This window comes from Moschus berezovskii, chromosome 18 (assembly GCF_049115385.1).
Source record: "Moschus berezovskii isolate FMDL1 chromosome 18, NW_MosBer_1.0, whole genome shotgun sequence".
NCBI lineage: Eukaryota > Metazoa > Chordata > Mammalia > Artiodactyla > Moschidae > Moschus > Moschus berezovskii.
The window spans coordinates 6,223,092-6,241,810 of record NC_142477.1 but is presented as its reverse complement, the minus strand read 5'-3'; the positions used below and the strand labels follow the sequence as shown (position 1 = coordinate 6,241,810).

General features: G+C 66.0%; 1 protein-coding gene across 2 annotated transcripts; it reads left to right on the top strand.

The window, feature by feature from the left end:
• The first annotated feature begins 255 nt into the window (after nt 1-255).
• TERT (telomerase reverse transcriptase) lies at nt 256-16,462 on the top strand. 2 transcript variants are annotated; one of them, XM_055422309.2, is made up of 16 exons: nt 256-491; nt 597-1,926; nt 3,818-4,013; nt 4,942-5,122; nt 6,421-6,600; nt 7,297-7,452; nt 9,525-9,620; nt 10,005-10,090; nt 10,797-10,910; nt 11,383-11,454; nt 11,874-12,062; nt 13,054-13,180; nt 13,645-13,706; nt 14,232-14,356; nt 15,142-15,279; nt 15,635-16,460. In XM_055422309.2, exons 1-16 carry the CDS (start codon nt 273-275, stop codon nt 15,736-15,738), a joined length of 3,375 nt encoding a protein of 1,124 aa, XP_055278284.2. In that variant the 5' UTR covers nt 256-272; the 3' UTR covers nt 15,739-16,460. The 2 variants fall into 2 exon arrangements, with proteins under 2 accessions (XP_055278284.2, XP_088683741.1); XM_088827615.1 differs by lacking the exon at nt 7,297-7,452 and having other exon boundaries at nt 15,635-16,462.
• Nucleotides 16,463-18,719: the final 2,257 nt, after the last annotated feature.

Genomic DNA, 18,719 nt, shown 5'->3' with positions numbered 1-18,719 from the left:
GTCCCCTCCCTCGGTACCACGGAGCCTTTCCACTGTGCGACCCCTCGCGCGGCCCCTGCGCCCCGGGAGGGCTGGCGGCGCGGGGCTGGGGAGACCGCCCGGGAGCAGCCGCGCGCGGAGGGCCGGGGCTCCGTCGCACCTGGGCGCAAACACCGGGGCCACGTCCGCGGCCCCGAGGGCGCGCGGGGGGCGGGGCTGCGGGCCTCGCGACCCCGCCCCTTCCTCCGCCCGCCCCGCCCCTTCCTCCGCCGGGACCCCTGCTCCTCCGCGCGATGCCGCGCGCGCCCAGGTGCCGGGCGGTGCGCGCCCTTCTGCGGGCCAGCTACCGGCAGGTGCTGCCGCTGGCCGCCTTCGTACGGCGCCTGCGGCCCCAGGGCCGCCGGCTCGTGCGGCGCGAGGACCCGGCGGCCTTCCGCGCGCTGGTGGCTCAGTGCTTGGTGTGCGTGCCCTGGGACGCGCAACCTCCCCCTGCCGCCCCGTCCTTCCGCCAGGTGGGCCGTCCCCGGGGAGCCTGGGCGGGCCCGGCTGGGTGATGGCGGAGCGGGTGGGGGAGGACGTCCCCGCGTCCCCCGCGACTCACGGGTTGTGCCCCGCAGGTGTCCTGCCTGAAGGAGCTGGTGGCCAGAGTCGTGCAGCGGCTCTGCGAGCGCGGCGCGAGGAACGTGCTGGCCTTCGGCTTCACGCTGCTGGCCGGGGCCCGCGGCGGGCCGCCCGTGGCCTTCACGACCAGCGTGCGCAGCTACCTGCCCAACACGGTAACCGACGCGCTGCGCGGCAGCGGCGCCTGGGGGCTGCTGCTGCGCCGCGTGGGCGACGACGTGCTCACCCACCTGCTCTCGCGCTGCGCTCTGTACCTGCTGGTGCCCCCGACCTGCGCCTACCAGGTGTGCGGGCCGCCGCTCCACGACCTCCGCGCCGCCGCCGCCGCGCCCCGGCCCGCGCGGCAAGGGGGCGGGACCCGGGCGGGCTGCGGGCTCCCGCGCCCGGCCTCGTCGAACGGCAGCCCCGGGGAGGCCGGCGCATTCCCGGAGGCGCGGGCCCAGGGCGCGAGGCGGCGTCGGGGCAGCGCGCGGGGACAACTGTCTCCAGCCAAGAGGCTCAGGCGCGGCCTGGAGCCCGGGCGGGATCTCGAAGGGCAGGCGGCCCGCGGCCCGCTCCGCGTGGTGACGCCTACCCGAGACTCTGCGGAAGCCGACTCTCGGGAGGGCGACGTTCCTGAGCCCTGCCGCCCCTTCCCGGGCGGCGAGCGGGGTGTCGGCTCCACGTCCTGGCGGCTGTCACCCCCTGGGGGCGAGCCGGGTGCCGGACCGTGCGCTGAGACCAAGCGGTTCCTCTACTGCTCCGGCGGCGGCGAACAGCTGCGCCGCTCCTTCCTGCTATGCTCCCTGCCTCCCAGCCTGGCCGGGGCGCGGACACTCGTGGAAACCATCTTTCTGGACTCGAAGCCCAGGCCGCCAGGGGCTCCCCGCCGGCCACGCCGCCTGCCCGCGCGCTACTGGCAGATGCGGCCCCTGTTCCGGAAGCTGCTTGGGAACCACGCGCGGTGTCCCTATGGCGCGCTGCTCAGGGCGCACTGCCCGCTGCCGACCTCTGCGCCCCCAGCAGGGCTAGGCCATCAGAAGCGCCCTGGCGCGGGCGGTTGCCCCGCGGAAAGGCCGGCGGCTGCCCCTGAGGGCGAGGCGAGCTCGGGGCGCCTAGTCCAGCTGCTCCGCCAGCACAGCAGCCCCTGGCAGGTGTACAGCCTCCTGCGGGCCTGTCTTCGTCAGCTGGTGCCCACCGGCCTCTGGGGCTCCCGGCATAACGAGCGGCGCTTCCTGCGGAACGTGAAGAAGCTCCTCTCCCTGGGGAAGCACGGCAGGCTCTCGCAGCAAGAGCTCACGTGGAAGATGAAGGTGCAGGACTGCGCCTGGCTGCGTGCGAGTCCAGGTGGGGCGCCGGGGCCTCCCGCACCGGGGGAGGGGCGGGGCCTTCTGGGTAACTCCCCATCTGCGTTCTCGGCCTCTGACCCCCTCTCCCACCCAGCTTGCGTGGATACCGGACTTCATGGAGGTTCTGGGCCTGGGAAGGGGCAGGGCCGCACCTGCAAGCGGGGCACCTGGAGCCCCAGTGGGCGTGGCTGCAGTGGTTCATCGTCCCTTTCTGACCTCAAGGTTAACCACCTTGAGCGGTGCTCCCTGATAGAAGTGGGAGCTGGGCTGAGAACCCCCGTGGGTGGGATTGGGAGGTAAGGCTCGGGGTTCCCCAGTCGTTTCTGGTCAGCCGTCTGCAGACCCAGTGAGTTCTGTTGTGCATGCACCAGGCCAGGGCCACTGGCGGCCGGCGCGAGAGGACTGTGTCCTTGCCCGAGGCCCCCGGCGGGGCGGGGACAGAGGGGAGAACCGGCTGCCAGCTGGGTCCCAGGACAGTGGGCAGCCTCTGGGTGCGGCGGGACTTTCTGTGAAGCTGGGCCTTTGGGGTCCCTCCCTGTGTGGTGGTCTGGGTTTGATGTGGGGCTCCTCCCCACCATGCAGCCGCTGCCCAGCATGTCCGCAGGGCAGAGCCAGGAGCGGTAGGGCCAGCCCCTTCCGTGCGCTCCCGGGCCTGACCTAAACTCCTGCGAGCCCGACTTGTGGAAGGAGGTGAGAGCAGAGCCTCTCTGAGAGCCAGGTTTGGCCCCCTCAGGTCGACTCCTGAGTCAGCTTTTCTCCTGAGTGTCCAGTGACTCTCTTTACCTTAAAGTCCGTCTCCCTGCCTCCCCACTAGTCAGGATTTACTCCTTGTGTTGTTTTCCGTTACCCAGTTTTTAACTTCAGCCTCTTCTTGTCCCGTGAGGATGCACAGTGTAGGTGTCATATCGCAGTACTGAGCCAGCGTTTTACGGTTCTTTCTGATCCCGTCCGGCGGTCTTTACCGCGTCCCTGGGCTGACTGACACTTTTCCGTGCTGACCGGCAGGTCTGGGTTCACAGTCTGCCCGCTTTTCCTGATGTGCATTTTCTCACGTGGCACTGTGTGTGGGTGTCGTGTCTAGAATTAGATTTGTGTTCTCCCTTGCCCTCGGGGTGGTTTCCTTCCAGCGGTAGCCCCGCGTGTGGGGATCGGACCACAGTTGAGCTGCTTCCCTACCCAGCCAGCCGCGTCTTACCTTAGAGTCACTGTTACTGCTCCCGCGGTCACTGTGGATGGGGCTCCAGCCCCTTCTCTGTCCTTCGCTGGCTGTTCACCGTCCTGCCCCAGACCCCCGGGCGTCTTCCTTGTCCTCTGAGCCGGTTTCTGCCTGTGAGGCCCGGCTCCCTCCGCGCTGAGGCCCCTGTGGCTGCCGTGCTCAGCTGCTCTAAGCTACAGAGTAAAAACCGCGGGGCCTGTGTCTGGAGCCGGCAGCTTTGGGCATTCCTCAGCACACGACTGCCTCCGTGCCCCTCCTGTTCAGCCTGGAAACCCCCGGGCATTTCCAGCCCCTGCGGCCCAGTGGCGATGCCTGAAACTGCAGCACAGCCCCGGCCTTGAGCACCCCCCCCCGCGTGGAGAGCAGCCCCGCTCCCCAGTCTGCGTGCGCAGGGACAGGTGCTGTCCGGCAGGAACATGCATGAGCTCCACGCCTCGTTCAGAAGTTTCCAGTAGGCACAAGAGGAAAGGGAAAAGAAAGGGGAGCCTCATTTAAAACGTCTTCTATCAAAGCGCAGTGATCCGCCAGCGTCTCTTTAGCCGGTGACCCGGGGAATCTCCTTGCCTCGTTTCCTGCGTTCTCCTCTGCCCCCGACTCCGAATCGCCCTGGACTCGCAGACTGTGGGCAGCCATCCCAGCCCCGGACGGTGAGCGCCGGGGTCTCTCTTCCCAGGGGCTCGCTGCGTGCCCGCGGCGGAGCACCGCCGGCGCGAGGCCATCCTGGGCCGCTTCCTGCGCTGGCTGATGGGCGCCTACGTGGTGGAGCTTCTCAGGAGCTTCTTCTACGTCACGGAGACCACGTTCCAGAAGAACCGGCTCTTCTTCTTCCGGAAGCGCATCTGGAGCCAGCTGCAGCGCCTGGGCGTCAGGTACGCCGCGGGGACGCCCACGCCCGTGCGCAGGGACCCACCTGTCTGATGCCAGCTGCCCGGGGCGCTGGGGGCACCGTGAAGCAGGCTGCCCAGGGGCTGAGTGCCCGTGCAGTGGCCACTAGCTCTGTCCCCACCCACCGCCTGTGTCCTCTGCAAGGCTTGGGTGGCTGTCAGTGGATGGGGACCCAGCTGGGACGGGTGGGGGTGCCACCTAAGACACGAGCTGGGCCTGTCCAGGCACCCCACGAGATGGGCCCCAGCCAAGCGTCTGATGGGGGAGGTGCTCTGGGTGAGGAGCGGATCAGAGGTCCCTGAGCACGAGGGCCGGGGCCTGTGTCCTCCGGCATCTGGGGAGCCTCTGGAGGCCCTTACCATGGGTCTGAGTGAAGGCACCCTATTCAAGCATTTCCTGGCATGAAAACTGAAGCGGGCAGCCCGGCTCTTCTTGTGGGGCCCCTGCGGCCTGTCCCCTGCCTGGTGGATGCTCGAGTCCCACCATGGGCTTCCTTAAGGGCCACCGCCCGGGAAGCATACTCCCTGCAACTGCCAGGAAGTGGGAGGACCCCTGCCCCTCCCTGTGGATGGTTTTGGGGTAATGGGTGAAGCTTACAGGTGATAAGGAACTGGCTGGTCCGTGGGGAGATGATTCTGCTCCTCCCGGGGGCTCCACCAAGCACCCCTGCCTGTTCCAGGAGGAGGACGTGGGGTCCCTGCCCACCAGCCTCCTTCAGACCCCAGAAGCACTTGATGGCCAAGCTGCCCACACCCACTCCAGACCCCAGGGTCTCCCCAGCGAGCCGTCCTGTCCAGTCCTGGTCTGAGCTCTGTCCACCGGGCACGGCGGTCATGAGCTCTGCCCACTTCATGGGCACAGGTATCCCGCAGGCTGACCTGCCCTGGCTGCCCGCGGGCACCTCTGTTTCAGGCAACACTTAGACCGCGTGCGGCTTCAAGAACTGTCGGAAGCAGAGGTCAGGCAACGCCAGGAGGCCAGGCCGGCTCTGCTGACGTCCAGGCTCCGTTTCGTCCCCAAGCCCGGCGGGCTGCGGCCCATCGTGAATATGGGCTGTGTGCTGGGCGCCCCGGCACCGCCCAGAGACAAGAAGGTCACTGCCTGTGTTGTTCTGGGCGAAGCGCGTGTAAACCCAAGCCCAGCGGGTGTGGTCAGAGTCCCGAGGTGTCCGGTGGCCACAGTGAGGTCCTGAGGAGCCAGGGGCGTGGCCAGAGGATTCCTGGGTCCAGAGAAGGGACTCCCAGTGAGGCCTGTCCTACGGGGTGCCAGCCGGGCTCCAAGACCCCTCTGTGCCCCTCTGGCTCCTGGAATCCCCCAGGGCAGGGGGGCTACGTGACGCCTGTCACCAGCCTGCTGGGGTCCCCAGGACCTCACCACCATGCTTGGCCCCTGTGACTGTCCCCCTGCAACCCCCCCACCACCACCTCTGTGTCACCAGCAGCCCCCGCCCCTTCCAGAGCCCTCTGCAGTGTTTGGGGTGATTCTACCATTAGTGACAAAGAGAAGCCGTCACTATTGGTGGGGCTTGTTCACGAGCATTGGCGCATTGCTCACCCGCTGTGGGGGTGGTCCCCCAGGAGGCAGCGGCCCTCTTTGCTGGGTGGCGGGACCAGGTGAGGGGAGGGACCCAGGGTGTGGCTGGTTGCCTTTTCCACGAGTGGTGTCCGTGATCCAGGATGGGTCCCTGGGGAGACCCTGGGGTCTGGAGTGGGCATGGGCAGCTTGGCCATGTGGTCTTTCTGGGGTTTGAGGGGGGTTTATGGGCAGGGGGCAGCACAGAGCAGGGGACCTGCCCCTTGTCCCTGGAGGCTGTCAGACCCTGAGTCCCCTTGGGGACTGTCCCTGGGGATTGTCTGACCCTGGGTGTCCCCTTGGGGATGGTTCCTGGGGCTGTCCAACCCTGGGTGTCCCCTTGGGGACAGTCCCTGGGGCTGTCCAACCCTTGGTGTCCCCTTGGGGATGGTCCCTGGAGCTGTCCGACCTTGAGTCCCCTTGGAGATGGCCCCTGGGGGCTGTGTGACCCTTGGTGTCCCCTTGGGGATGGTCCCTGGGGCTGACTCCTGGTATCCCCTTGGGGATGATCCCTGGGGCTCTCTGACCCCGAGTCCCCTTGGGGAAAGTCCCTGGGGGCTCTCTGACCCCGAGTCCCCTTGGGGACGGTCCCTGGGGGCTGTGTGACCCCGAGTCCCCATGGGGACGGTCCCTGGGGCTGTCTGACCCTGAGTCCCCTTGGGGATGGTCCCTGGCCCTGTCCAGCCCTGAGTCCCCTTGGGGACTGTCCCTGGGGCTGTCTGACCTTTGGTGTCTCCTTGGGGATGGTCCCTGGGGCTCTCTGAGCCCGAGTCCCCTTGGCCGTAGTTGCTCTGGTGACACTGCTGTCTGGGCCCGCAGATGCAGCATCTCAGCTCCCGGGTCAAGACGCTGTTCGCGGTGCTGAACTATGAGCGAGCTCGGCGGCCCGGCCTCCTGGGGGCCTCGGTGCTGGGCATGGACGACATCCACAGGGCCTGGCGGGCCTTTGTGCTGCCCCTGAGGGCCCGGGGCCCAGCCCCGCCACTCTACTTCGTCAAGGTGGGTGCCCGTTCCCACCCCCATAGAGAGAACCGGACCCACAGGTGACCCTGTGGGTCCGGCCCAGCTGATGTAGGGAGTGACTGCCTCCTGCAGCCTTGTGTGTGGCGGGGTGGGTCACCCCTGGTGGAGTCACGTCCATGTCCATGTTAAATGTGACTCTCAGCTTCTGTGAGCCGCACGACGGGGGCCTGGCTCCTGGGGCAGAGGCTCTGTACCTCTGGAGTACTCTGCGAGTGCACCCCACTTCCCCGGAGCTCCTGCCCTCGGGGATCCCCTCCAGGGAAGGAGACACCTACTCAGGCCGGGCGCCCTGTGTCATGTCCTGGTCGTCCGGGACACCAGCCTGCAGCTCAGAGAGGGGGCGCAAGCCAGTCCTGGGGGTGCTCAGAGTCCAGGGGTTTGGGGTGTCTCAGAGCCCACGGAGGGCAGGGATGGGGGTACACGGCCTCCCCATCCCTCATATTCGATTCACCCCAGCATTCGCTGACGGCTAGTCAGGACTGCTGCTGCTGCTAAGTCACTTCAGTCGTGTCCGACTCTGTGTGACCCCATAGACGGAAGCCCACCAGGGTCCCCCGTCCCTGGGATTCTCCAGGCAAGAACACTGGAGTGGGTTGCCATTTCCTTCTCCACCCGGACCCAAAGCTCGGGGTCAGAGGTGAACGTGTCTTCAGGCCCCCTGTTCCCACATAGGCGGACGTGGTGGGGGCCTACGACGCCCTCCCCCAGGACAGGCTGGCAGAGGTGATTGCCAGCGTGCTGCGGCCGCAGGAGAATGTGTACTGCGTGCGCCACTGCGCCGTGGTCCGGACTGCGTGCGGGCGCATGTGGAAATCCTTCAAGAGATACGTAAGACCGAGGGGGCCTGTGCAGCGCGGGGGGCGTGGTCTGCGGAGCGGGCGGGGGCGTGGTCTGCGGGGCGGGGCGGGGTGGGGTCTGCGGGGCCGGACGGCACGCTCAGCACTGCGGAGCCCGAGCCCGGAGGACCGCTCTTGCACGCGTTCCGGTCGGGTCCGCCCCTCCGCTACGCCCGACTGCACGTGAGCTGCGCAGAGCGGGGGATCCTGGCGGCAGCAGAGCCACACGGGTGTCCAGAGGTGTCCCCACTGCCACGCAGCAGGGCCGTGTGTGCCCCGTTGCGGGGCGGGGCGGGAGAGCGTCCTGCCTGCGACTCGGAGGGCGCACTGCTTTCTGCGCGTCCGTGTGTCCTGTGCTGGGCGGCGGGGCCGCTCCTCCCCCCAGCACTGGGGGCCTCAGGCCAGGAAGGGCTGGAGGAGGACCCGGCTCTGGGTGGACCCCTAGGCCACTGGGGCTCCTAGCGCTTTTCCCCTCGCAGAGCAGCGTGTGTACCCGGAGACAGACGTGGGTGGGCTTCCCAGGAAGCACTTGGGGAGGGCGCACAGAAAACCTGGGCCCGGGCACCACTGAGCATGGTTTGTGAGTCCAGGGTGTGTGGTGCAGGGAGCTTGGGGGAATCTTGGGTGTGTGACACGGGTGAGGCAGTGCCCACAGGACGCCCAGCCCCCCAGGCCGCCTTCTCCAACAGGCAGCAGGCTCACCTGTCACTACCCTTGTGATGTGAAGCAAGGAAGCTCGCTCTCCGGTCCGGTTTCAGGTGTCTGGGGCCCAGTGTGGCGGCCTCTGATGCTACCAGGTGGAGCCCGGCCTTCTGCTGGCCGGGCGTTTGCTGGTTCAGCTTCTCTGCTGTTTTGGGCTGAAACCATGTTGTGTTTGAGCGGCCTGCCTGCTGGCTGCCCAACCCCAGTGCTCCGGGGCTGGTTTATTTTAATTAGTTGATTAGGCTGCCCCAGAACTTAGTTCCAGCGTGGAGAATGTGAGTCCCTGACCAGGGACTGAACCCGGGCCACTGCTTTGGGAGCTTGGAGTCCTAGCCGCTGGGCCACAGGGAAGGCCCTGGGGTCTGTTTTGAACCAGTTTCTGTACTGAAGTTTTAACGTGCTTGGTCTCTCTTCCAGTCTGGACTTTCATAGACCTGTCTTCTGGCTTACTCATCTGTTCTTTTCTGTCTCCGGTTTTAAGCGCATTTGACCAATCCCTAAGTTCGGCAGCCTGTTTTTCAGCTTTAGAAACCCATGCTGGTTTTTCTCACAGGTTCCCGGTCTCTGGTTCAATCCCTTGGCTCTGCCTCTGTTTTGTAAGCAGTGTTATCTAGACTGATTTTAAAAATCCCAGGAATCTGGCGCCTCCCCGGCCCCCAGCAGGCTCCTCCTGTGTCTGTGCTATCCTGTGAGAGGTTTTGGTCACACCTGGGCCTGTTTTTCCAGACTTTGTGAATCGGAGTTTTAGCGTGTGGGTGTGTGAGCTCTCCTCCAGGGTGGGTGGTGTCTCCCTGACAGTCCTGCGAGGCTTCCGTGCAGCCGGCACGGTGGCTGGTCTGCCTCACTTCCCCTTCCCCCATGTCCGCTGCGAGGGGCCCCCAGCCCCCTGGCTGCTAGGACCACGTGCTCGGCTCAGCGTGGCTCCTGGGTGCCTGAGTGAGGCTCCTTGCTCCGCAAGCCCCCGGGGATGCTGTCAGTCCTTGCTGCTTCAGTTCAGTTCAGTCGCCCAGTCGTGTCTGACTGCGACCCCATGGACGGCAGCGCACCAGGCCTCCCTGTCCATCACCAACTCCCGGAGTTTGCTCGAACTCGTCCTTGCTGCTTAGTGGCCTTGAGCCCCGTGGTCTTTCTGCTCCGTGGATCCCGGCCTTGGGGAGAGGTCGGGGGGAAGGCGGCATGCACCCTGAAAACCAAGACCCCAGCCCATCTGTGTCTGCACCTCCCCGGCTACCCCGGCGGCCCAGCAGTTCCTCCCTCGGTCCAGTGGCCAAGGCTGGCCCCCCAGGCTCTGGCCCCCGTCCTAAGCACCCGTGCTGTTGGGGGTGGGGTGTCCACCCGCCTCACCCCATCCTCGGCCGGCAGGTGTCCACCTTCTCGGACTTCCGGCCGTACCTGAGGCAGCTCGTGGAGCATCTGCAGGCGACAGGCTCGCTGAGGGACGCCGTGGTCATCGAGCAAGTGGGTGTGGGCTCCCGCGCCCCGTGGGCTGGCCGGTGGGGACGTACCCCAGCCTTTGGGCACCTCCTCCCCTTCCCGGGCTTCCCGCACTCCCACCCCTCCCATGGCCCCTCTGCACTTTGCTGCTCCTCTTCTTCCTTCGTTTTGGCCTTGAGGCCACAAGAAGGCGCGTCCGCCTCCTCCAGGAGGGCAGAGGGCTTGCCCCACAGACCCACCCCCGACTGAGCCCTGTGGGACGCACTTCCTGCTTGAGCGGGTTCCCCAGTGGGGCCTGGGCTCTCGGGGCTCCCTGCCGCCTCCCTCTGGGTGTGGGCCCCTTCCCCCGGGCCACGTGCCGGCCCAGAGCGGCATTCACTCTGGCCCAGCGCCCACCTGCCTCTGCAGAGCTGCTCCCTGAACGAGCTTGGCAGCAGCCTCTTCAGCCTCTTCCTGCACCTGGTCCACAACCACGTCATCAGGATTGGGGGCAGGTAGGTCTGGGCCCCGCCTGCCCGGGAGGCACCCCAGCCCTGTGGCCAGGGTGGCAGCACACAGCCCTCCACTTACGGGATGTGCTCAGGGTCAGAAGGCACCTGGTCATTCTCTTAACGTGTATGAAAGCACATCTGCTCTGGTGGTGCCCATGTGAGACCCCTCTGGGTCCGGGGGTCACAGGGGTCCAGGGGGCATCGGGCTCATGGCCACGGACGTTAGAGGTCAGTCTAGAGCCTGGGGCCTTCTCCGGGGTCATGAACGCACTCCAGGTTTAGAGGACTTTCTGCTTAAAGGATATACCTTCGTTATTATTTCATTCCAAGTACCTACAATGCTTGTGGTAAGGCAGTTCCAGTAAAATATAAAATAACACACACTCCTGAGGAGACCACGCATGCCCGCTGCACAGCAGGGCGAGTTCTGATGAGAGCACAAGTTTGCACACGCGTGGAAATGGCACCGGAGGAGGAGATCCTTCTCCTCGAGCCTGACTCCCCCCAGGGCCACCACCCCTCGTGGGGCGGGGTCATGCCGTGTGTGGCCGGGCGGGCATGTGGCAGGGCTTCGTGGGGGTGTGACAAGTGTGCTGATTCGCGTTCCCCCAGGTGGGAGTGGCGTGTGCACACCTGTGTGTGTGTGTGTATGATGTGAACGTGAGGCTCGCTGTGGCCGGCCCACCTGCTGACCGCATCCTGCCCCCAGGTCCTACATCCAGTGTCAGGGGATCCCCCAAGGCTCCATCCTGTCCACCCTGCTCTGCAGCTTCTGCTACGGGGACATGGAGAACAAGCTCTTCCCTGGAGTCCAGCAGGACGGGTATGGCCCCGTGTTGGCGGGTACACCCCTGTGTCAGCGGGCGTGCCCCTGAAATAGTGGGCACGGCCCCGTGGCAATGGGCTCAGTCCCATATTGGCGGGCGCAGCCCTGTGGCGGCAGGCGTGGCTGTGTTGGGGCCCCTCTGTTTCTGGTCTTGGGTGTGGGGGCTGCTGCACGGGGCTGGGCGGCGGTGCTCAGCAGGCCTTGAGCAGGGAATGGGCGTGGCTTGCAGCGTGGCCAGCACTGAGCCCGTGTGCTCCCAGCCTGACTGCTGGATTCGTCCCAGCCGGAGCCAAATCCCACAGACACTGGTCTGTGGTTGGTTTCTCTGGAGAAGGTCACTTTATTCACGTCCGGCTGAACTCAGACGTTAAACCTTGCACCATTCAGCTGCCCCCAGGAGGGCGCTGCGCGTGGGCGTACAGCAGTGCGTTCAGGGCCTGCCCTCGTCACACGGTCTCTCCGTGCCCAGGGTGCTCCTGCGCCTGGTGGATGACTTCCTGCTGGTCACCCCTCACCTGATGCGGGCCAGAGACTTCCTCAGGTGAGGTCCCCCGTGGGTGCATCTCTGCACGCGCCTCCCAGCACATGTTCTGCAGGCCTGTGAACGCGGTCCTCCCGTGTGTCCCCACACTTCCGGGGGGGGTCCCGCAGTGCAGTCCCACGGCTCCAAGAGCCTCGTGTACGGTCCCAGCATCCACTCAGCTTCAGGGCTGGTCCTTGGGGCACACCTACTCCCCTCCTCTGCCACCGGCCACCCTGGCCCCTGATCACGAGCAGCAGGTCGCCCCGAAGCCTGGAGGCCAGAGCCGGGCCATGTCCAGCCTTCCATGGGGGCCTGCGGTCCCAGTCCGCCCTCTGCGGCCTGCCTGCCTCTCCGGGTGCCATGTGACGCTGCCCAGCGCCCCCGAGACACCCAGTGCAGCCCTGTCTGCCCGGCGCTCACACGGTGCCTGGCCCCAGGACCCTGGTACACGGTGTGCCCGAGTACGGCTGCCAGGTGAACCTGCGGAAGACGGTGGTGAACTTCCCCGTGGAGCCCGCGGCCCTGGGCGGCGCAGCGCCCCTGCAGCTGCCGGCTCACTGCCTGTTCCCCTGGTGCGGGCTGCTGCTGGACACCCGCACCCTGGAGGTACACGGTGACCACTCCAGGTGAGTGACGGGGTCTGAGGCCCTGGGGGTCCAGAGGCTGCATGGTGGGCGGCGGGGCCCGGCTCTCTGAGGCAGCGGTCTTCGGAGTATTTTTAATAAAAGGATACCGTGTGGCGAACTCGGGGGTGAGCGTGTTCCCTGGAGAGGCGGGACCTGCCAGACACGAGTCCCAGGTCTCACTGGGCTCTGGGGTTCGCGGTCCTCCCTGATGCATCGGGGACGGGGCTTCAGGGCACGTGGTCGGCTCTGTAGGTCCCTCCCCGGCCGATCCCTCCTGCGGCCTCTCCCAGGCGTGTGGATGCGTCTGCGCCCCCCCAACCCCCACGCGGTCACCCTCTGTGTTCAATGTCTCAGCGTCTCTTCCTGGGGCCCCCGTCCCAGTGGATTAGGGACCCCCCGTTATGTTCTCATTTTGCCTTAGTCATCATTTCCAAGGCCTTGTCCCCAAACGGTCACGGGGAGCGGGATTCACCCTGTGAGTTTGGGGATGCAATTGAGCCCCTGGTGGCCCTCTCCTCGCCCCCACCCTGAGATTGTGCAGTGAGCCCCAGGCTTTGCACAGACGCAGAGGGCTGAGGAGCAACACGGATGCAGGCATGTCTGCTGCTTTATGAGTAACGAGCAGTTTCAGGGTACTGTTGGATGGGGCTACCCTGTCTTGCGCTGCTAGCCCAGTCCTGCTGGGGAGCTGGGGTCTGCCCCCGGCCCCTCGCCGGGCACTCCCTGGGAAGACGCAGGGGCGGACAATTTCCATCTGCGGTTCTGTGTGTCCGTCTGCTGCTCCTGACACCCCCTTGTGTATCCACGCACCGACCACACCGGCGAGTCGTGACCCGCCCACTGTCGTGTCTGGCTGCCCGTGAAGCTGTGACCATGGGGGGGGACAGGCAGCCTTCCTGGCCAATCAGTGTAGTCGAGGGGCGGGACATCCGAGTGTGGGTCAGTGCGGGGTGGACACATGCGCATTCCGGGACCCCATCCTGTCTCACAGTTATGCCCGGACATCCATCAAAGCGAGTCTCACCTTCACCCAGGGCTTCAAGCCCGGGAGAAACTTGCGTCGCAAGCTGTTGGCGGTCTTGCAGCTCAAGTGCCACGGGCTCTTCCTGGACCTGCAGGTGGGGGTCGGGGTCCGCTGGCACCCCATGTGTTGTAGATCCTGAGGGGGGGTGGGTGTGCTGGTCGCACCTGTGTGTGAAAGGGCGTTAGTCATCATGTACGTGTACGCATGTGTCTGTACGACCGAGCGTGTGGGTGTGTGCGTGAGTGCAGCTGTGTGCCCACAGCCCTCACCCTGCCGTCCACACCTGGCCCCTGCTTGTCCCCCTGGGGCCGGGCCTCTGTGGCCCCTGCTTGTCCCCGTGGGGCCTGGGCCACCGTCCAACTGGGCTCCTGCCCTTGCCTTCCTGAGGGCCTGGCCACCTCTGAGGGCCCCGGGGGCCACTGTAGGTTTCCCTGGAGAGGCCGCCGGGTTCTTACAAGGGCGATCCTTTTTCCTGCTCTGCTTGATGTGGCCATAAAGCAAAATCAGAAATGCAAAGCCAGAGGCGTCGCTAGCGTTTCCTTCTCTCTTTTTCTGCAGGTGAACAGTCTCCAGACAGTCTTCACGAATGTTTACAAGATATTCCTGCTGCAGGCCTACAGGTGCATCTGTGGGGGGATGGGGCCTCAGCCTCAGTGCTGTGCTCACCTGGGGCCACCTGAGACCTGGGGGCATGCTCCCCAGTGCAAGGAGGCAGCCCCTGCATTCTTGGTGTCCTCGTCTGCCCCAGGGACACTGCTCTGTCCCCAGGGAGCGCTGGGGGGCCTGGTCTGCAGGGGTCGGGGCAGGGGGAGGGCTGCAGAGTGGGATGGGGCAAGTCAGGGAGCAGAGGTCAATGCGTGCAGTGTCCCCCAGCCCTCAGGTGCCCCCAGGAGGGGCAGCAGGAAGCCGCTCCAATCAGCGCAGACCAGCTTCCAGAACATTCCCCGCCCTGGGGCCATGCCCCAATCCAGGAGCTGAGCCAGGGTGCTGGCAGCTGACCGTGGAGTGCAGGGCTTGTCCACCCCTGACCGGGATCCCTGCCCACCCGCCATGGGGACCCCGAGCTGGACTTGGCCTGCGTGGTCTCCGGGGAGCCCTTGCGGGCAGCATGGGGGGCCGTGTCCTGACGAGGCTGCTGCCTGCAGGTTCCACGCCTGCGTGCTGCAGCTGCCCTTCAGCCAGCCAGTCGGGAGCAGCCCCGCGTTCTTCCTCCAGATCATTTGCGACACTGCGTCCCGTGGCTACGCTCTCCTAAAAGCCAGGAACACAGGTGCTGGGGCACCCGGGGCTGAGGGTCCATGGGGGGCGGGGACTCAGGCTGCACGCCCCTCATGCCCCACAGGGCAGGAGACAGGGCCTGGGTGCCTTTACTTTGCTGGCGGTCAGGCCCTCGGCTGGCCCATCCTCTGCCGCCAGCCTGGAGTGACCGGGCACCTGGGCATGGGCTGGGGTCCCCCCCTGCACGCCCCGCCTGCTCGTGGGGGCATTGGGTCAGCTAGGCCAGCGGGCAGCAGGAGGCCCTGGGCCATCCTTGCCCACGCTGGGGAGGAGCCTGCTGAGGGGCCCCCGTGTGCTTTGGGGTCACCAGCCCTCAGCTTGGCCTTCCTGGGGCATCCCCGTGTGCAGCCCCATGGCCTCGGCTGGGGCCCTGCTGACCCGTCTGAGGTCCCGGCTGTGCGGCCTGTGAGGTCCTGGGTTTTGCAGACCTACTGTCAACTATCCTTGTTTGTGGAGGTGTTTTGGAGAAGTTGAAGGAAACATCTCCATTGTCAGAATTCCCGGGCTCCTATCGGTGTGGCCCCTGAAATGAAATGGCCAGTTTACTGCCCCCGGTCTCCCCGGCACAGCGCCGGGCGGGGCCTCAGCCTCCCGTGTCCTCAGGGGCGCCGGGCGGGGCCTCAGTCTCCTGGGCGGGGCCTTAGTCTCCTGTGTCCTCAGGGGCGCCGGGCGGGGCCTCAGTCTCCTGGGCGGGGCCTCAGTCTCCCGTGTCCTCAGGGGCGTCGCCGGGCGGGGCCTCAGTCTCCTGGGCGGGGCCACAGTCTCCTGTGTCCTCAGGGGCGGCGCTGGGGGCCAGGGGCGCCTGTGGCCCATTCCCATCTGAAGCCGCGCAGTGGTTGTGTCTCCACGCCTTCCTGCACAAGCTGTCTCGCCACCGGGTCACCTACAGCCGCCTGCTGGGAGCCCTCCGGACAGGTGGGTGTGGACGGACACAAGACACCCACTTCGGGCAGGTGGGTGGGCCCAGGAGCCGGGGTCACAGCCCAGGGAACACCCACCCGGGTAGCGCCGCCTCTCACTGCCCTCCTCGGGCCTCTTCCCGTGGCGCCTGCCCACCAGCCCCCCACCTGCGTTCCCTTGGGTGCTGCTCAGCTGCCCCCGTGGGCCCGGGCGTGATGGGGTATCTCCCCCTGCTGAGGCTCACACACCCCAGCGCACAGGGGTGTCCGGCCCAGCGTGGACGCCTGCGTGGCCTCAGCGGAGTGCCCAGTAAGCGGCGGTCTCTCTGGCATCCCCCACGAGGGGCTCTGAGTCCAGTCCCCCCAAACAGCCCGAGCACGGCTGCACCGGCGGCTCCCCGGGCCCACGCAGGCCGCCCTGGAGGCGGCAACCGACCCCGCCCTGACCGCGGACTTCAAGACCATCTTGGACTGACTGTCAGCCCTGCCCACAGCCAGGGGTGGGCTCCGGAGCCCACGGGAGGGGCCTGCTCCACGGCGAAGCCTGGGCCCCCCCCAAGAACCCTGGGGTGGGGGGCCGTCCCCACGGGAGCACTCCAGAGACCATCCATCTCCAGCAGCTGACCACCAGGCCCGGCGAGACGCGCGCGAGAGTCTGGCTGGGTGGTCGGGCTTTGGAACAGGGAGTTGGGGTTGTCACTCCTCTCCCCTGCCCTGGAGCAAGGACACACGTCTGTCCAGCGGCTCAGGGGCGCTCGGGGGCTGAGTGTGGGCCCTGCCTGCCCCTGACGGTGCAGCTGCGCCCCGCGCAGCCCTCGGTCCATGCCTGCCCCCTCCACCCGCTGAGCTCGAAGTCCAGCCTGCTGGGCCTTCCCCGCAGTCAGCTGTTGGGGACCTCGCCATCCCCCGCTCACCTCCACAGGCACCTGGTCCGCGCTCAGCACTGGGCCGGGGTCGTCTGCACCTCCTGCCCCCCCAACCCCCATCACCGCAGCAAAGGAGGTCCGCGAGCCTCCGCTTGCGGTTTCCACACCTTGTTGACGATTTTCTCTGGATGTTTGTATTAAAAGCCGTGTCCGTCAGTACCAGGGCCTGTGGTTATAAAAACACGCACCCGCTGGGGTGTCGGATGCTTCTGGGTCCTCAACCTGGCAGGAGTCGGAGGGGTATCCAGGAGCAGGATGTGGTGGGAGGGGCCGGGGGTCTGGAGAGGACGCCCCCTTGGGGCTGGCCCAGTGCCCACCCTGCCTGCAGCGGCCCTGGCCGCGCCCCGTGCACACTCGGGAGACTGTGGACACGAAGATTCCGAGGTTTAGGACCCCCGACCTTGCCCGTCCCTTCACAGCGGGCCCCAGACTCCTCGTCTCCAGGGGGCCCGTGGAGTGGATAGCGCGGGCCCGGCCCTCCCCCGGGGTGTTTGTCTCCCCACCTGTCCCCGTGAGCTGGACCTGCGCAGGCAGACGGGCTCGGGCAGAGTGCCTGTGGAGAAGCAGCTCAGGCCTGGGGATGGGGTGCGCAGAGATGGAGGCTCCTCGGTGGGCACTGCTTGGGTCCCCAAAGGTGAGACCTCTGGGGCTCAGACAGGGCTCAAGGCCAAGGGCTGTGCTTTGGGGGCCACGTGAAGGGCCTGGGCAGACAGGTGGCCCTGAGGTCATGGAGAGGTGTGGCAAGCCCCTAATCCGGTAGTGGCCAGCTGTCCCAGAGAGCTTGTCTCAGGAGGGCTGGGGCTCAGAGGCAAAGGGCAGCTTTCAACCTGAGCCCTCTGGTGGTGGGCTGGGAGTGAACCACACAGGTGCTGGGTCCCTGGTCCCCTGGCGGGGGTGGTGAGCCACACAGGTGCTGGGTCCCCAGTCTGGTGAGGGGTGAGCCACACAGGTGCTGGGTCCCTGGTCCCCTGGTTGGGGGTGGACTACACAGCTTGCTGGGTCCCTGGTCCAGTGGGTTGAACCACATAGGTGGCCCTGCCCCTGTCTCCGGCTCAGCAGGTCTGGGCGTGTGAATCTTGAACTCCCAAATGCTGCTGAGGCTGCTCTGAGGGGTGGGGAGGTTGGAGGCTGTCCTGGGGACTGTCCCCCTTGCAGTGGCCCTGGGGCGGAACAGACAGTGGCTGTGGAGCTAGGGGAAGGGTCAGGGTGCTGGAGGTGGGTCAGGGAGAGGTGGTGGGCGTGCGGCTCAGCCAGCAGGAAGAGGGGTCTGAGGTTATGGAGGGGCCTGTGTGAGAGCAGGGGTCCCCTCCTCAGCACCCTGTCGGAGGCCTCTGCATCCCCCCGGGCCCAGGTCTGTGGGGCACCCTTCCCCCCGAGAGAATCCATCGTCGGGAGCTGCCGTGTTCATCAGGACAACAGGCTTGGCCTGCCCTGTTCTGTCCTTGCCCTTAGACCCCTGCGGGCATGAGAATGGGAGGGGCAGCTCAGGGTGCCGCCTGGGACGGCTGGCCGCCCTATGCCCTGTGCCCGGCACGAGCTCCAGAGAGTGGCACCCTGATGACAGTGGCCGATTCCTGAGGCTCCCTTCCGGGGTGTCGCTGGCGGGGCTGCGCACTGAGGCAGGCGCTGTGAAGTGTCCCTTGGGCGGGGTCGCCGTGGGAGCAGCCTGCTTCCGCTGAGCGCGGTGCCTGGCGCCGGCCGGCCGCGTTTATGGCCATCACCAGTCGACTGCCATGCTGCAGGCTGCGTCCGAGTGACCGGATTGGCATGTTCGCTTATGAACGACCCAAGTCCAGACGCACATCAGAAACAGCGAGGGACTGGCCCCACCCGCCCGCCTGGCTGCCGGCCTGGGGGAGCCCCCTCTGCGGAGGACTGACTCGCTGCTCAGGGTGCCAGGTGCTTCAGGCCTGGGGAGGTGACCAGGACCCCACACTGTGTCCCGCTGACCCCCCCCCCAGCCCCTGTGGGCTCCCTGCACCCCGGACCTCTGTGATCTTTCCATAAAGGCCAGTTATCACTCAGCTTTCCAGCATCCACATGCTTCTAAAACTTTGTCTACTAAATGCATTTTATCCTGAGTTTACTCACAATCACTTGTATTTTTCCTTAAATGTAAAACCCCTGGAAAAGGCATATATTCTGGTCGGGGTCAACTAAGATCTCACTCTGATTTATCATTTTTAAAACCACCATGCATTTCCTCAGAAAGAAACATGAAAATGATAGAAATCTGAGAAACAAAAAAGTCTAGTTTTTCCCTAGATCTAAACAGGCTTCCCTAGTGGCCCAGATGGTGAAGAATCTGCCTGCAGTGTGGGAGACCTGGGTTCAGTCCCTGAGTTGGAAGGTCCCCTGGAGAAGGGAACGGCTACCCACTCCAGCATGCTTGTCTGGAGAATCCCACGGACAGAGGGGCCTGGCAGGCTACAGTTCATGGTGTCGGAAAGAGTCACACACGACTGAGCGCCTTTCACTTCACCAGCTCTAAGCCGCACGTGAAGTAGACTCTCAGGCACCCCCAGCTCTG